The sequence below is a fragment of the Poecilia mexicana genome, unplaced genomic scaffold, assembly GCF_051168715.1.
Source record: "Poecilia mexicana isolate PSO_F unplaced genomic scaffold, ASM5116871v1 scaffold_1, whole genome shotgun sequence".
NCBI classification, from domain to species: Eukaryota; Metazoa; Chordata; class Actinopteri; order Cyprinodontiformes; family Poeciliidae; genus Poecilia; species Poecilia mexicana.
The window spans coordinates 21,900,664-21,918,968 of record NW_028263370.1 but is presented as its reverse complement, the minus strand read 5'-3'; the positions used below and the strand labels follow the sequence as shown (position 1 = coordinate 21,918,968).

The following is an 18,305-nucleotide window of genomic DNA, read 5'->3' as shown; positions in this document are numbered from 1 at the left end:
TGGAAACCAGCTGCTCAGCTTAAAGGTGAAAAACATCTGATCTGGTTCGTAGGGGGGAGGAAGAAACCTCACTCTCATCTTTTGACTGAGGAGAGAATCTGACATGACACATTCAGGTTTCCATGAATACGAAGCGAGACGTTTTCTTCTTCTCCTGTACAGAACGCCGTTTACAAAGGGGAGTACACCGCCACTCACCCGACAGTCCGACTTTTCTGGGAGGTTTTCCATGAATTCCCGCTGGAGAAGAAGAAGCAGTTCTTATGTAAGCATTTAAATTTTTAATTGGTTCATGCTGGAGGATATAAATACACGACTGCAGACTTTTTGTTTCATCCCATGTTGATGTTTTTGTATGAATATGCATTCTTTTCAGATGAAACACTTAAAATTATTTTACTGTAGATATTTTGACTATTTTTGCAGTTTAATTTGTCCTACAGTCGACATGAAAACATTAAAAATCATAACCGTTCAGCCACATTTTTACAGCTGTTGTAAAGGATTAAACGTCAAAATGTGCTGCAAACACAAAACACCTCAAATGTAATAGAAAAACAAAGCAAAGAATAAATGTTGCAATCACAGAAGACAAAAGAAATAAAACAGCAATCCACAAAGCAAATGTAAAAAAAAAAATCTGCAATTACAGAAATTAAACCACAAATATGTTCTAAAAAAATTAAAAAAGTAGGAAAAATGACGCAGTCTTTAAAGACTAAAGAGAAACACTACAACCACTAAAATCTGATGCTACTCCATTTTTGTTTACATTTTGGAAAGAAGGAAGTTGTGCTCAGTGTCGTCAGAAGTTTTCACCTTGTTTCCTTTAGTGGTTTTTGCTGCAGCGCCCCCACTGGCGAGGAGTGGAACAGGTTTTTCAAAAGTTTGGTCTGTTTTACACAATGCAGTGTGAAAGTGAACCGCAGCCACGGAAAATATTAAAAATTTTGCAATTTCTCCAGCTATCCGTTGGGAAAACACCCTAAATATAATTTTTTTTGAGTGTTAAATGTATTTTCTTTAGACAGAAATAACCATCGTAGATCTTAAAGTAATATAAAACCGCCTTTTTTTGAGATTTACTTTGTATTATGAATTTATTCCCTCATCAAAACAAACCAGAAGTGTTGCCTTGATTCTTTCATGGATGTTTGAGAAATCCTTTAATCTCTATGGCAACCATTTAGCTGTGGAAAACGCCTGGGTGGACTTAGCCCCGCCTTTGAGCCACAGCTCCTCCTCAGAGCTGTGGTTTCCAAGTTTCAGAGCTTCTGTCTCACAGAGCAGCCCTCCCTGCCCCTTCAGACTAGCCAGCATGAATTAGCAAACACCTGGTGGAACAGCTGATCTCATTAAAGAGCTCAGAGCAATTCTGGTCAAAACATTATTCAAGGGTTGATAGAGGAGCCATGTTGTGATGACTTCCTGAAGGCGGAGTTTCAGAAAGATCAGGAGTTTTTAAAGAGACAGAGACCCAATTCAAGGCGATAAATTACGAAGTCGAATTTCTTTCAAGTGATATTTGATATATAACAACTAAAGGTAACATAGTTACTTTATTTAGCTATAAAATGGCATTAAAACACATAATACTGCTCCTTCAGTAATGTGTTTTGGATCTGTTGAAGTGTTGTTCTCCTCTTCCAGTGTTCCTGACGGGAAGCGACCGCATCCCCATCCACGGGATGGAGAGCCTCCGCATCGTCATCCAGTCCACCACGGCGGAGGAGCACTACCTGCCCGTGGCTCACACCTGCTACAACCTGCTGGACATGCCCCGCTACCAGACCAAAGAGACGCTGCGCCGCCGCCTGACTCAGGCCGTGGAGCAGTACGAGGGCTTCAGCCTGGTCTGAGGCGGCGCTGCTCCCCCGGGGGGCGCTCACGCACTTTAACGCAGTATCAGCAGGAGGATGCTGGACGCACTCAGTGTTGATTAGTATCTTAAATCTACAAAGGTCTATCTGTATAAATGATGTTTTTATATCGGTTTTACGGCTGGAAAATGTTTGAAACGATGAGGGTTTGATCAGCCGACGTTGATATTTGGAAATAAGTCATTCAAATAAAGAGATTGCTTCCTAAAATTTGCAAAATAACAGAAAATCTTACCAAGTATTTTTGGTTTGGTTTCTAGTGGAAATGTCTGAGTTCACTTGAAAAAGACAAAATTATCTTACAAGTAACTTTTCTGCAAGATGTTGGAGCTTGTTTTAAGTCAGTAATTCCTTAATATTGATTGAAAAGTTCTAGATAAATTTACTTTAAGAAGACATTTTTTTCATGTTATAAGGCAGGGGTGTCCAAGTTGTGGGTCGTGGGCCATTTCTGGTCCTTGGAGTAATTTTGTGTGGCCATAATTGAAGTTCAAGAATAGTACAAATCTGGTTCTCTCTCTTTTTGTAATATGGGAAGTTTGTAACTACTTACAGTTTTCTTTTATGTGTTGCTTTTATTTATTTTTACTCAGAAACTTGGGCACACCCTTCCATTATATTTGTATAATCACAGCGAATGTTTTAGAAGAAAATAATTTCTTTTTATTGCTTGAAGGGGGAAAAACCCAAAACATTTTATAGATTGACAAAACAGAAAATAATTCTCAACAAGTTAAATCACTGTAAACATTAAGGCAAACCTCATATTAGTGTCTGTTTTTATTTAAGTTTTACACATTTAGTTTATTGGTGTGCGAACAAAGGATAAAGAATTTACAATAATTGCTTTTTTAATTGGGGAGAAAAAAGATAATTTTGGCTCCTGAGGATTTTCAATTAAGAGATTTTAACCGTCAAGCCAGAAATTTTTCATCAATATTAAGGAATATTGACTTAAAATAAGCTCCTATATCGTTCTAAAATGTTATCTGTAAGTTAGTTTTGTCTTATTTCATGTGTGTTAAGATATTTGCACTAGAAAGTAGACAAAAAATAACATTTTGTGTATTTGCAGAGTGAGATCCGAAGAATCAGAAGAAATGTGATTTTTTTTTTGTTTCCTTTTTCAAAGCCGTGTATTTTCTATTCCTTAAATTCTATTTTTCACCTCTAAAGACTCACCTTGAGACACTATATTTGTTTTTGTTGTTTTTAATTTATGAAATAGAGTGTTTTTATATTTTGATGAACATGTGTGTCTACAGGACTTTGAATCAAATCTAAAAAAAAGCCCTGATCTTTAGGAGGGCGACAGTCACGCTGATCCTTTAAAGTCCGAACAGCAGAATTTCCTTCTGGGAAAAGAAAGGAGTCTCTGGCCGCTCATCGCTCATCTGACGCATTTAACCCGCATTTAACGGCGCTGCCTTCTCCTTTACGTAAGGACATGAAGCTGACTTTTAGTCCCTGGTTGTCGTCTGTGTGCATGTTGTTGGGTGAAACGGATTCCAGCGACGACTCGCTCTCATGCGCTGCAGTGATGAATGAACTCGATATTTTCACTCCAGTTTCCAGTCATTCTGAGGATTTAAAAAAAAATTCTACTTCATGTTTTAACTGGAGCGCAAGAATCAAGGCAACTTTGAAGTATTTCCCAAAAATGTCAGAGTGAAAAAATAATCAAATCTTAGCATTAGTACATGTAATGATTAGCTGCTGTATTATACGTTAGCAGCAGCTAATTTGTAATAATTGAATAAATACATATTTTAATGATGTATGCATATTAAATACTTGGCGCATATATATATATATATATATATATATATATATATATATATATATATATATATATATGAATTTGTTCTAGAGCTTGCCCTGACATCCTATTTATTCCTGAAGTCCGGCCTCTTAGTGTGAAGTGAGTGAAGTCGTCTTGCATATCTTAACAATCTCAAAGTATAGCCACTTGATCCGCTCAGCAATAACTTGAATCAGAAAAGTTGTGATGTAAAAAAGTCTGGGTTTTCCTGTGAAGCGCCTGAAGCCGTTCTGCTGCCGCTGCATCCCTCGGCTGGAGCGCCGCGCTGCATGTTCTCACGTTCAACACACCGTCATTTCCTCCGTTCAGGCTGGTTTTCCTACAGACTTTAGTCCTATGCAAAGGTTTGTGCAGCCCTCGACTTTTCTGCACCTTTTCTTGTGCTTACAGAGGATGTGATTTGTCTGAAATCTACAGAAAGCGCTCTGTTCAAGCCACGGTTTGAAATAAAATATATTGGAAAGGTTTCTGTTGGAGTTCATGGCTGTTTTTCAGTCGATTTTTAATGGATTACAATGACAAACCTGGTTCCTGTTATTTTCCTGAAACATGTTTTGTATAATTCGGGTCACTATAGAGGGGAACAAATTACATTTTTGTCCAAAAATTTAAAAGAAAAACAATGAAGTTTCTCAGCTTGAAAAGTTAGCAATTTGATGGAGCAAAACTATATTTTGGAGATTAAGATCAGACATTTTTGAGAATTTTTTTTATTTCTGAAATTGAGAATTTTAAATCTAAATTTTTCTGGAAAAAAAGCCTTGGGAATTTGAGTTTCAAAAATTTAAAATCTTTCACTTTTCAAGATCAAATTAAGTATAATCTAAAATTAATTTTTGAAGCTAAGGGGATTTTCCAAGGGTTTTCTAAAACAAAAATAGAAAATTCGGATGACAGAGAGTCAAGACTCATTTTACAGAAAACATTCAGCCTGAGCTCAGCAAACATTTTGGAGATTGTCAGAATATTGAGAAAAAAATCAAGGAAACTTCTGAGTTGGAAAAATAAAAAATGCTAGAACAAATCTGTAATTTTGAGATTAGTTTTTCTCTAGCAATTTTTTTTTAATTTTCAAATGTGATTTTTTGGTTTCTCAATGTTCTGACAATCTCAAAAATTTAGTTTTTTCTGGCAAGTTTTTCCACTTTTTAAGCTTTTTTTTTCTATCTCCAATGGCCCAAATACAGAGTCACAGTAAGCTCCCATATTGAGGTCATTGAGGATAAAAATAAGGAGAAAATTTCTGCCAAAAAAACTCAAACTTTGAGATTAATCTCAGAATTATTTTAGAAAACCTTGGAAATGTAAAAAATTTTCAAAAGTTGAAATTTGACTTTTGAAATTCAAAAATTTCCTTTAGAATTTGTTTACTTTTTAGGAATTTATTATTCTAGGAAATTAATCTGAGATTTTTTTTTCTAGAAAAAATAACTACAGATCTCCAAACGTTTTAATACGCTTAATCTGAGAAATTTGAGAAAAACTTGGAAATTTGAGTTTCAAAAATTCCCAAAAGTTTAAAATTTTATAGTTTTAAAATCCACATATTTTCTTGATTTTTGTCAAAAATTTCTTAGATTTATAAAAAGTAAAACATTTGAGACAACACTTTTGAGAAAAGTTGAGATTAATGTAATTTTTTTAGAGAGAACTTAAATTTCTGCATTTCAAAAGTCAAAACTCAGAAATTGAACAGCAGTAAGACCTTTCCCTCTGCCCCATATACATAATGGTCCTAATTCACCGCCATCGCTCTCAGATACTGCTGGAAAACATTTTTTCATTTCATTTTCCACAATTTTAAACACTTTATTTCAAATGATAATTTAAAACCTCTGTACAGCACTTTGTAGTCATTTCCAAGAAATGTTTTTTCTCTTCATCTGCCTCTTGATCTCTTAAATTTAGAAATCAATTTTTTCAACCTTATTTTATGCAAAACAAAAAAAAGCACAAAGGCAACCAATCTCAGTAAAAATATGATTTAATCCATATTATATACAAAATACAATTTTATGTACTAAAATGTACACACTCAGGATTGTTAAGCCTGGCCAGTGTTTACACTAAGTGAAAATAAAATTCACGCAGGTAATCATCCATTTTGGAGAAGGAAAGGAGAAAAGTACTCGCTCACAGAAACGTAAACAAACTTTGTGATCCGTATTTACAGAGAAACAAACAGGCGGCCATGTTCTGGCCCGGCCTGGTCTGCCTGAACAATGTGTGAAAACACCAAGCAGTGACTTACAGATCAGCTTATCTGGCATAAAGTAAGAAGCATAAACACAAAATCCCACAAAACTTTTGAAGTGGTCACAAAAATGGGCAGTTTTGATTGGATGTGATCAGTGCCTGTGTGGGTCGTAGTGATTAGTGAGCAAGTGCTTGATTATTAAACTTCTAAAGAAGCAAAACAAAAATATTATTTCAGACAGAACATGGTGGCCAAAACTGAAATAACAGAAGCTATTCATTTTGATGAAAACTGATACAAACAGTAACATCTCCCTTAGAAAAATACGCATAAATACACATCTTCATCACAAAATCCTTCAAAAATAACAATTTCACGTCTAATTTCTTCTACGTAATATTAGGATTTAACTTTAACAATTTCTACAATTTAACATAGGACATAAATTCTCTTAAAACTTTCAAATTGATAGAAATAAATTATCAGTGATTCAGGTTTATTTGTGCGTATGCCACTTCGTCTGAAGAAAGTTCCTGCTTGCAAGTTGAGGTCTGATGGAGAAGAAACGGGTGGCTTTGTGTTCCCAGAGCAGCGGTTTGTTCCCAGTTTAGTCCAACAGACAGAGATGTTTGCTTCACAGGAAACTGAGCACCAGTCTCAATGCAGTTTTTCTTTTAAATCCATATCAACTCAGATGAGCTTAGTCGAGTCTCTTTTACTGATGAGAACTTCCAGCAGTCGCAGTTTGGCTTTCACGTGTTTGTATTCGTGGTATTCGTCTGCAAGCGGGGAGCGGTCTTCCTTCTGGACAGTTCTGTGAAAAAACAAGGCAGCAAAAATCAGTAAATAAATCTGGAGAGAAGCTCCAACATGAAGGAGCACATGCTTAAACATGGCTTCTTCATACCTTCCATTTTGTCTGAAAAATTGGTCCTCAAACTCCTTCAGGTTCTTACGGATCCTTTTCTTTTCCTCTCTTGTCTCTTGAAGTTGCTCCATGAGTTCCTGCCTGCGATCGAGAGGAAAAACAAAACATTTAAATTAGATGTCTGACCTAATCTCACAAATAGTTTATTTCTTTATAGTAAACAGTAGGCAGAACATTTGGCTGAGGAGTAAGTATTAGCCTAATTAGCCATTAACTTTTATATCTGTTAGCCTAAGTAATTATTACACAAGTAGGTAGAGTAGCTTCAGTAGCCATTATCTGTTAATCAGAATAGCTGTAAGCTAAAACAGCCATTAGCTTAAGTAGCTTTTATAGTGACTAACTAATCTATTCAGTAGTTGAGAGGCTAAGCTCCATAACTAACTCACATTAGCATGAGTAATTTGAGTAGATGTTAGCTTAACTAAGCGTTTCTTTGTGTAGCTGTTAGCTTGAGAGGGGGTTAGCTTAAGCAGCCATTTGTTTAAGTATAGTGACTGTTAATCCAAATAGCAATCAGCCTAATTAGCTAGCTGTGAGTTTTGAAAAGCTTGAGTAACTATTACTGTGAATAGCAGTTAATTTATGGAACTGTTAGCTTGTTCAGCTCTGAAGCTAAACACAATGACTAACTCATGTTAGCATGAGTAGTTTGAGTAGATGCTAGCTTAAGTAACTCTTGCCTTCAGTAGTTGTTTGCTTGTGTAGCTGTTAGCCTAAGTAGCCATTTGTTTGAATAGCTATTAACCTTAGCAGCTGTTGGTCCAAATAGCTACTGGCATGATTAGCTAGCTGTGAGTTTTGAAAAGCTTGAGAAACTGTTACATGGAATATTGATTAATTTATGTAGCCGTTAGCTTGTTTAGCTCTGAGGCTAACTGCATGTTAGAATCACCAGTTGTTACATAAATACTACTTAAAATAGCCTGTATACTTAAATAGCTGTAGCTGTTAGCCTAGCAGACAGCCTGTGTAGCCCTTAGAAGGATGGTTTTAACTTTAATAGCTGTTTATGTGAAGTACTGTTAGCTTGTGTTTTTATTTGCTTCAGTAACTGTTAGTTATTCAGTTTCAAAAAGCCTGATAAGCGCTGAATACTACAGAACACAAGAGGGTGTGTTTTTCTCCTTCATGTACTTACATGGTGGCCGAGTGCAGGTTGGACAGCCCCATGTCTGCTGTGGTTTTGGAGGGTGAAAGTTCGTCCACAGGAGAAATGAAACCGTCCACTTCCTCGTCCATGAAGCTGAAAACGCTGAGCTCAGGCTGAATGTTTTCTGTGAAGTGAGTCTTTGTGTCCCCGTCGTCCTCCGAGCCATCCTCCTCCTCCTGAAAGAAAATACAAAACAGGACATGATTAATAAAAAAGAGCAGCAGAAGACGAGCAAGACAAAGGGTTAAAACCAAACCGGTTTGGGGGGTTTAGTCACAGAGGGTCGTGCAGGGTTAGTACTTAAATCACTGCTTATACCGATTAGTGCTGACAAGTGGAAGAGGAGAACATTGGTTTAGTTTCTCATCACCCAACATAAACGTGCATCCAGGCGACATGGTGTTTCAAACATCAACAGCTGCTGATTTAATTTAATTTAACAGCTGTACTGATGCTGAGGCAGGAAGCAGGCAGCTGCCCAATCAACAGGCACCAACTAGCTCCACCAGAGGGGAAACGGTTGCAAATAAGAAGGATGAGGGTCTGAGGGAAACAGCAACAACAGCAGCAGCTCTTCACCTTGATGTCGTCGAAGAACAGAGCGGTTTCACCCTCGATTATGGGCTGAAGGAGGGGCCCTCTGCGCTTGCTGGAGGGGGAGCCCTGTGGTGACGGTCAAGAAGGGAGGAATTAACCACACCAGGAGCATTTACAGCACGGCCACACGGAGGAGGAGGCGCAGCCCGGCGCCTGCACGTCTTTTTAATTACACGTCATGGTGTGGAATTAACATGCATGTAAACAGTGTGAATATGCAATAAAAGCACTAATTTTATACGATGGAGGGTCACTGTGGAAGGAAAAAACATTAAAAAGGAGTGGTAAATGTCTGCCAAAAACATCTGAAAGTTTGAGATTAAGCTCAGAAATTTCTGAAATTCAAAAGTTTAAAGTTTTTGGGGAAAAAAAACCTGACATTTTAGATTAATCTCAGAAATTTTCTAGAAAAAAAACATGGAAATTTCAGAATGTCAAAAGTCAAAAATGTTTGAATTTTGATACTCAAATTTCCTGTTTTTTTTCTCTCTCAAATTCTTGACATGTTTTCTGGCAAATTTTTGACTTTTCAAATTTCCAAATTTTTTCTAGAAAATTTTTGAGATTTTTTTAGTGACAATTTACTCCTTCTTATCTAAAACACTAGTGTAGTTTTGGTTATCCACTTTGTTAAAATAAATCTTATTGAAATTTACACAGTCAAAACCTTTTATATTGATTGAAAATGTTAAACTTTTGAAACTCAGAAATTTTCTCTTTTTTCTTTTTCAAAAATTCCAGATTTTTCGGCAAATTTTAGACTTTTGAAAATCAGAAATTTCAACTTTTTTTTTTTTTAAATGGCTGAAATTTACTCCTAATAATTTTGTCTGTTTTGTTTCATTCAGAATAATCCATCCTCTCCTTGCTGTGACGTTTCTGTTCCTGCGAAGGATCCCGCCTGTGATCCTTTGATCTGCTAAGTCTGGACTTAAAGTCTTGAGAGGGGAACAACACGTCTGTGGCGTGACCGCCGCGTGTCCGCGCAGCAAGGCGCCGTCCGGGATTAAGCGCCTGCGGACGTGCTAAACGTGTGGTGCGAGGGAATTAGGATGCGGTACTTACGATGACGGGGATGGTGGAGGCTCTGCAGAGGATCTGCTTCACCAGCCGGTATCTGTCATACAGTGGCTTCATGATTTGCCTCTCGCTCTTGGTCACCTGGAGCAAGAAAAGCATTTACTGTTTAGTAAATTGTAGCAAAAAACAACATGGAGGCTATTTGCACTATTGTAGCTCAAATAATATAACTTTAAAAATTCAAATCAACAATCAGTGATTCTATTCACTTTGACAATAGAAGGAAACCTGAAAGCTTTAAAATGATGATCACTTTGTGTTTAATCTAACATTTTTAGTAGATTTTAATTTAAAAGTTGCTCTTTAGTTTTAATTTCTGATATATTTAAAATCATAATGTCGCGTCATTATGATTTTTTCTCACTATAACTTTTTTCTCTTCCCTCTCTCCCAGAAAGAGGAGACGCATCGTTTTGTAACTGAACTCTGACCTGTCTGCTGAATCATTTTCTTCTCCACTGTACCATTTTTTCAGCTTTTTTATGTGTTTATAACTCAAAAACCTGGTAAATCTCGTTGATATTTGGAGGCGGAGCCGTCCCAGACTCACCGGTCGGCCGTGGATGCTCTCATAATGGAGCAGCGCTTTCTGCAGAGCGACTTTCTCCGCTCCGATCTGATCCCGCGTCATATCCTGCAGCAGGAGAACAGGAGGAGCGTCAACGTCTGCTTCAGGGTGGACCTCTGGATCTTTCTGTGCAGCAGGTGTTTTTTACCTTGATGTCCTCGGGACGGTTCACCTCCTGCCTCTTCTCTTGCAGCTTCTTCTGGACGGACTCCAGAGTGCTCTCCACCGGCGGCTTGGGCGCCTTCTCCTGCTGCGTCTTCTTGTCCAGCTGGGAGCCGAAGCTTTTGGGCAGCGTGTTGCTGCGCTGGCGGGTCACCGGCGGGAGGTCTTCCTCCGACTTCATCAGCTTCCGCTCTGCAGAAACACGTCCAGGTAAATATGTGATTCACTTTTTTCACTTCCAATACAGAAAAACAGCTGATTTGACTTAAATGTTTATTTGTTTAAACATGGACATAAATGTGCTGAATTGTTTTTCCCTTTTAAATGAAATGCTTCCAGTTTGCTTATGAGTTTTGGTCTCGATTGAAGAAAGCTGAAACAATATTCTGTCTATTCTCAGAAATTAAAACAGGATCTCGATCAGTTTTAGTTTGAAAACTCTTCCTGTTTTTATCCAAATGTTAATGCAGTTAAAAAGTTTTACTTCAGAGTGTAAGTCAGTGATAATATTTACCGTGAAAGTAGAAGGAAACCTGAAAACCTGAAAAAAATTCTCACTTTGTGCCGTCTTGTTTGACAAACATATTTTACAATTTATTTATTTTTTTGCTTTGGATTAATGTCAACTCTATGAGAAAATGTATAAGTCAGACAAATATTATTTTTACCTTTTACAAAAATGTCATAATGTCACAAGTAATATGAGAATAAAAACGGGAATAAAGTCGTAATATTAGAAGAATGAAGAAGTAATTTTATGATAACTCCAACACAAAAATAACACAAAATTAATGGATAACTTTAATATGTTCTTCTTTATTTTGATAATATTATGATTATATTCACATAATTAAATAAATATTCCTGTTGCCTGGCTCCAATACTCCATCATACACTTTTTGAAAATATTTTCAGTAGTTTGTAATTTTTTTTAAGAAAAGAACGACAAAATTTGAAAATCGTACCTGGTATTAAAGAAAAAGTCTAAGAAAATGGTGCTTGATTTTCTTTTCTTTTTTTTTTTTTACCTTTTAGCTCTTTCCGTAGTCTGGCCAGTTCGTTGAGCCACCTCAGCACTTCTGGGTTTGCAGCTTTATCACTGTGTGAAGGCTGGAATACAGAAAATAATGAGCTTTTCTGGTAATAATCAGAATAAATCGCTTTATTTCCTAACAGCTGCTCTGAATACCCTGTATTTCCTGTCGTCTTCGAACTTCTCCTCGAATCTCTGGATCTTCTTCTTGAGGACGTGAATCCTCTTGGTGAGCTGGGCGGAGGTCAGCTCCTCTCGCTCGTCGTCGCAGGAGCCGAGGGATGAACTCCGCCTGCGACTGAAGAGACAAAACAAAATGTTTAACCTTTTCTCCTTTTTGCCCCACATGCAGACAGAAAGAAAAGAATGTAAGGAAAACGGGCGCACCTGATGAAGGAGTGAGCGTTTGGCGGCGAAGGCGGCACTTCGGTGTCGTCCAGGTACTGCTGGCTGTGACCGTAGGCGTAGAACCGGGGCGACACCATGGGGTCGCTGTCCTCCTCCAGCAGCTGGCGGATCAGGCGGCCGCCGGCGTGGGGGGACAGCCGGGCTTCCTCGCGGTCCATGCTCTCCCTCTGCAGCGGGCACGCCAGGATCGGCTCTGAGGAGAAACCACAACACACCGTCGGGTCAAAACGTGCAGCGCGAAGACATCGAGCTGGAGGTGCAGACAAAACACACAGGATTCGATTTAATCTGCACACAGAGGGATCCAATAAGGCCTGAATTTATTCAATTTGTTTCAAAATCATATCGGTAATTTTAAAAAGGTAGAAAATGAATAATTTGGTACTTTCTAAACAAATGTAATTTTACATAATTTTTTTAAAAATTACACCTCTAATATGCTTAGTTTGACTTTTAAAACCAACAATTTCAGTCACAAAATGCTGAAAAAGGATCAGCCTCCACTGGTGACCAGCGATGCTAACACACATCATGCAGTTTTTATGAATTACTAAATTGTTTGCATGACTTCAAATTTCACAGAGTTGCATTTGTTGCAGCAAAGCAATTTTCCTCGAAAATAAAAGGAATTAGTTACACTTTTCAAAATAATAGTAGAATTTTGACCTACATTCCAGATTTAAATACAAAACAAAAAGTTAATTTGAATCATAATTGAGATCTTTTCTGAGGGAGTAAAATTCCTCCGACCACGGCAGTAAAGAACATTTTCCTCTGGGGTTTGATGTTGTTGTGAAAGTGTGGGTAAACCACACCCACCCTGACTCTGCGCTGTCCCCCTGGCTGCTGCTGCCGCCGCTCTGGTAATAATTATGTCTGCAGAGGAACACCCCTGACGATGCCCGAGCTATTAATAAAAGAGCAGATCTCTGCGGGATAATGTCAGGCCGCGGTCCCCGCTGGGAGCCTTTGTGATCAGCTTGTGTTTATCCAGTTTCCACAGACAAAAACTTGCATCTGTTCAGGCATGTGTGCATGAGAAAAAGACAAGACACACAAGCTGAGGAAAATATCAGGCTGTTTGGGAAATGTTAGTGCTGAAACTGCAGAGACTCAGCAGGAATTACAAGGCGGATGCCGTGGAAACGTACCGAGCAAACCGAGCGACGCGGGGAATGAAAACAAGCCGACGGTGCGCGGACGGTTTGCATGTTTTTCTACACTGGGGGAACATTTAGGTCAACTGGAAGAGAGTTAGCTCAGATTCCAGCTCCAGAACCCTGCAGGTTTTTGTCCTTTATGGAGTCCCGTAGCGGATTTACGGGGATTTTTTCTTTTACGTTTGCTTGCAAAGATTTTGCATTCCCACGCAATAAGTTTGGTTTTCAGTAGGTAGTTCATGCGGCATATTTAGCATTAAAAGTGTTTCTGTTCTAATACAAAGTTAATTTTATGGTGTTTCCATGAAATCCTGTTTGTGAAATAGCATCACAAACTTATGAGCAAAACAGGTCAAACATGACAGAAACTTTCTGTAAGGAGGAAAGAAAATCTATCTGGACTATATTTGAGATATTGATGGTTAATAAAGGGCCGTTTTCATGTGCAGTCGCCAACAGACATGAACATGCAGTTACAACAGGGATTTTCATCCAGTTCTCTGCATCAAATAGTTTGAGGAATTCACATTTTGTATTTCCATTTTGGTTTCTACTGCTTCTAAAAACAACCCAAGCACTTAAAAAACACATCCAGCTGTTGTTTGGTAATGAGTTTACATTTTTAGGTATCTGGAAAACGAGTCGTTTCAAAAACCTCAGGCATGCCAAGTCACAAAATGTTATATTAATAAAAGTACAAATGTTAAAGGCAGATTAACCTGAAAATTTCTAAAATTATTTTCTCACAAATGTTCAACTTTTTTTAAATTATTCTCAGAAATTTTCTAGAAAAAAAAATAATAATCTGAGCTCCAAAAGTTGAAAATGTTCAGCTTTTGGAAATTTTTGAAATTTCTGAGATTAATCTCAAATTTTGTGTTTTTGTTTTATTTTTGCAGAAAAGTACTCCTTTTTTCATTTTTTTATCTCCACAGCGGCCCTATGGTGGCCAGGGTCGCTCAGCTCATCAAGCGGCGACCCTGCGGCGCGTCAGAAGGTTTTTAAACGCCATCACATCCATGTTTTTCTTTCCAGCGAGGCTCCGGTCAGCCAGCCGCTAAGGCTCCATGGCATTTCAAATTAATCCTTTAAATCAACTGCACACTGATGGCTGTGGATTAACTAGATTAATGAAACAAAACACCGGCCTGTGCGCCGCTGCGCCCGGATACTCGGCGGTTATGTTCCGGAGCGCTCAAGCATGTCGCCATGCAGAAGGAAAAGGTCAAGACAGACAGCTGCTTCTTTCTCTCCTTTTTAATTACTTTGACATATTAGCCGCTCCGATGCGGACAGGACTTACCGTCGCAACGAGCAGCGTGGAAAACGCTTTTGAAATCGAGGAAACAGGAGTTAGGAAAGGGGGAATCTACAGGAACAGAGACAGAAAGCAGAAGGTGAAGGAGTGAAAGTGAACGTAACTGTGTCGCTTCTTGCCAGCAGCGAATATCAGGTCACAGCGGACCGCAGCGGGCGGGGCCAAAGGTCGCAGACCCGCGTCCACAGGCCCGTTTCTGCAGAATAATACGGCTTTATTATCTGATTATACGCAACATAAATCCCTCTTTAGACCCTCAGTGCTGGAGAGTAACTGGAGTCAATCAGTGCATCTGTGGAAACGAAATATTCTGTGTTCAGCACAAAATGTACCAACAGAACCGAGCCGGACCTGGAAAATACATGGACCGGTTCCTCCAGGGGAACTGACTGGATAGAAGGACAGAATGAATGAAAGAATGAAGGAAGGGACGGAAAGAAGGAAGGAAGGAAATAAAGAAGAAACAAAAGAGGACAACTAAAAGGGAAGGAAGGAAAGACAAACGCAGGATGAAGGACAAAAGGAAAGACGGTAGGAGGCAAGGAAGAGAATTTTTCTACACTTCTTTTGCCTTTCTGATTTCCAGGCTGAAAATATGTTCTTTAAGTGATGGGCCCTGCCCCCACATGTTGCTGCCCGCTGCTCAGACGAGTGTTTCTCTCACTTACAGCAAAGACAAATTTAGCTTTCTGCAAATATTCTGACCTCACTTGAATCTTTTGGGACGATATAATGGTGAATAAAAATGGCGGTCATCTTAAACTAACATCACAACTGAATGTTTTTCTATGATGTTCTGCGGCTCTGGAGAGAAACCACATCCGTCCTCCATGTGTGCAGGGAAAGAGGAGGGCTGGCTGCATGGCAACAACAACCTCTCTCTTTTTCTCTCCTTCTCAGAGCGCCAGTATTTTTCCAAATGCAAACTTTGACCACTAGGGGGCTCCACGGGCATGAGGCATGCATGCTGAAGCTGACACGTTTTATTCTGCTGCACAGTTTTCATCACATCAAACAGGAAACTGCGCCGGTTTGGAGTAAAACCGGAACAAAAGAACGGTTTCAGGACAGCGTGTCCTCTGATGTGTACTCTGCATGTTTGTTTACTTTCTTCTGTGCAAATGCGGACACTATGATCAAAAAACAAAACTGGAAAGTTTGGGTGTGCTGCAGGTTTCTCCTATCTAAACAATCTAAGTCAGAGTACAAGGCAAACTGAGTTGTTTCCTTTTCTTTTTGCACAGAAGGGAACAGAGAAACAAGAAATTCAAGATCAGTCGGAGGAAATAATGAGGAGGAGGAGGTGTGTGAGTGATGCAAGGCTTTACCAGGCCTGTCACAAGAGGCATTAACTCATTTCATCGCAAATTAAAACAAAATCAATCATTTCCGTTTGCATTATTTATCGTTTTTATATTTTCTCTTTCTTTCTACCAAAAACTGGATAATGAAAGTAGGCCCTTTATAGGGGAATTTTATTTACAGAGACTTAAAAAAAACATTTATTTGTTGTTTCTGTTGTTTTTGTTTGTTTATTTTGGATATTTAAAATATCTCCCAAATCCAGAGTTAAATATTCATTAGAATTTCAACTTTATTCATCTTTGAGAATGCGTAATTATGTTATTATATGCTGTTACCACTAAATTACTAGAAAATTGTCTCAAAACAACAATATTATCATTTATATTGCAATAATTATTCTCCAGCAAAAATATGGTCGTGAAATGACTACGGGACACTGCTCCTCTCTGATGCCTTCACTCATATTATTTACCAACACATGAGTAAAAAAATAAAATAATCGACTACTCTTCTAAATGCAACTCAATTCTGACTATTTCAATAAGGTCACCAATATCAATCGATTCTGGTTGGAAATTACAGCTGCAGGCGGTTTGCATCACAACTACCTAAAAAAAACAAACAAACAAATAAACAAACAAAAAATGCAATATTAAAGTGTTTAAACCAAATTTAGCTGCAAAATCCTGCAGGAAAGGCGACTGGTCTGAAGCGAACAAGGTGACTGGAGACTTTAAGAGGATTTTTCTTATGATTAATTCAGCAGTGGAGGCGCAGTTGCAGCAGAAGGTGTGTACAAATCCAAATGGAGGTCATTAATTAAAGCGTGTTTACATTCTGAAGCAGTGTGTGAGTGAAGAATGAAGCGTGCAGCCCTCACCTCCCCAGCTGCTGTCCTCGGTCAGAGCTGTCAGGTCCAGCCGCGGAACGTCCTCTCGGTCCGGTTCCGAGGCGCGCACCTCCCCGCCTCCGATCCTCCCCGCGTCACAGGCGACGGGCGACTCCTGGATCTTCATCCTTAATGTCTGAACAACCATGAGAGTAAAAGCAAAGCGTCCTCAATCCAACAACAACAACAACCTGCAGGCTGGCGGAGGGGGAAGACTCTTTAAGTTGAGCCTAGACTCGGTCAGCCCCGCCCTTCAGAGGGGGGCTGGTCCTCGAATCTGATTGGCTGTGGGGGGAAACATGAAAACGTACGCCCGCTGAAGCGTTCCTAGCTCTGATTGGACAGTACTGTTTTAGCCCCGCCTCTTATTTGACCCGTTAACTCCTTGTATGCCACAGTTTTCCTTTGCGCTCACAGGTATGGCAAGCCGCGGTGAAATATAATACACTTCAACGGAGAACCTCATGTTAGATTAAATGTACCTTTTGAAAATAACATTTCAGGAGGCATTAGATACACTTTATTTTATTTTATTATTCTAATGTTGTATTCTACTCAAATGTTTTTAATGGCTGTAAGCTGAAAATCATCATTAGCAGAAATTAAGGCTTGAAAACAGTTTTTTAAAGGGAAAATCCATGGAGGGTAAACAGTAGTTTTATAATATTTAAGTTTAAATTATTTTGATTCTGAAGCAAAAAAGCATCTATCTATCTATCTATCTATCTATCTATCTATCTATCTATCTATCTATCTATCTATCTATCTATCTATCTATCTATCGTTGAGAATAAATAATTCGGTTTTTCTTCTCCACACTATCTAATGTTTTTTTTTTATTTAGTGATTTATTGAAATAACTGAACGTTTCAAAATTATTCTAATTTACTGAATAGGTTCTAGAAGTTTTTACGATTTCGTAGACAATGAGGGATGCAGTTTTTGTTTACGTCTGAAAAGGGCGCGCTTTAATTGTATGACACAACCGGTTGCCATATAGGTGGAAGTCGTGGGCTTGTTTGTTTCTGCAGAGAGGGGCGGAGTGACGCTGGAGAGAAAGATGGAGGAGGGGCGAGAGAAGAGGACACGAAAAGGCACAGAGAATGTGATCTGTTACACGTAGGCTGACTGGATGATTTCTGTTTTCCCTCCATAACGCAGCTACTGTGAAAACGCTCGCCACAAAGAAGGGGATTTACATGAAAACCTCCTCCCTGCATCTGCATGCCTCTCATTTTCTCCACATTTGCAGCAGAATGCTTTGGAATCTGGAATCTTATTTTAGATTTTATTCAAATCTCAATTTGCTTATTAAAAACAATAATAATGTGACGAGGAAACAATATAGTTTTAGTGTAAAATCCCTTGTGGTTACAGAAAAGCAGGTCAAAACAAACCAAACAGATTGGTTTACAGTACACGTTTTGGTATTGTTACCCAAATGTTCTGACCCATTATGCCAGAGCAGAATGATTAGCATCAGTAGTACCTGTGGTATGGGGCACAGGGCCAGAACCAGGCACTTATCACGTCTCCTCAGCTGTTGCATGGGAAATAACTGTGATGTGAATCAGACAGCATACAAAGTGGAACTGCAGGCCTTGTGTGAACGTGCAGACTGGGACCGATTAACTGTACACATTTCCCCACGTGGCGTCACAGTCACGGCCGAGATTCAGGAACCCTCCTTCCTCCTGTACAGTACAAACTGAACTCGCTCTGTCTGTCAACAATCTGCATCGCCTTATCAAAAGACACATTCAGGTAATTTGAATAAACACTGCTCATCCTGTTCCAGTTCACCT

General features: G+C 38.8%; 2 protein-coding genes across 4 annotated transcripts in view; one reads left to right on the top strand and one right to left on the bottom strand.

Annotated features, from left to right (window-relative positions):
• Positions 1–4,169, top strand: part of herc3 (HECT and RLD domain containing E3 ubiquitin protein ligase 3) — a 34,154-nt gene extending 29,985 nt beyond the window's left edge. For both annotated transcript variants that reach the window (XM_015005052.2, XM_015005050.2), the window contains exons 24-25: positions 163–265; positions 1,651–4,169. In XM_015005052.2, coding sequence (XP_014860538.2) covers positions 163–265; positions 1,651–1,859 — 312 coding nt within the window. In that variant the 3' untranslated portion in view covers positions 1,860–4,169. The remainder of the gene's footprint in view (positions 1–162; positions 266–1,650) is intronic.
• Positions 4,170–5,668: 1,499 nt separating this feature from the next.
• fam13a (family with sequence similarity 13 member A) overlaps positions 5,669–18,305 on the bottom strand; it is a 60,823-nt gene continuing 48,186 nt past the window's right edge. Inside the window, exons 15-25 of one of the 2 annotated variants that reach the window (XM_088006387.1) lie at positions 16,492–16,636; positions 11,808–12,021; positions 11,577–11,718; positions 11,416–11,497; positions 10,374–10,579; positions 10,208–10,291; positions 9,643–9,738; positions 8,560–8,643; positions 7,969–8,156; positions 6,807–6,908; positions 5,669–6,713 (exon numbers count right to left, since the gene is read on the bottom strand). In XM_088006387.1, coding sequence (XP_087862513.1) covers positions 6,590–6,713; positions 6,807–6,908; positions 7,969–8,156; positions 8,560–8,643; positions 9,643–9,738; positions 10,208–10,291; positions 10,374–10,579; positions 11,416–11,497; positions 11,577–11,718; positions 11,808–12,021; positions 16,492–16,636 — 1,467 coding nt within the window. In that variant the 3' untranslated portion in view covers positions 5,669–6,589. The remainder of the gene's footprint in view (positions 6,714–6,806; positions 6,909–7,968; positions 8,157–8,559; positions 8,644–9,642; positions 9,739–10,207; positions 10,292–10,373; positions 10,580–11,415; positions 11,498–11,576; positions 11,719–11,807; positions 12,022–16,491; positions 16,637–18,305) is intronic. The other variant, XM_088006389.1, reaches the window with a different exon arrangement.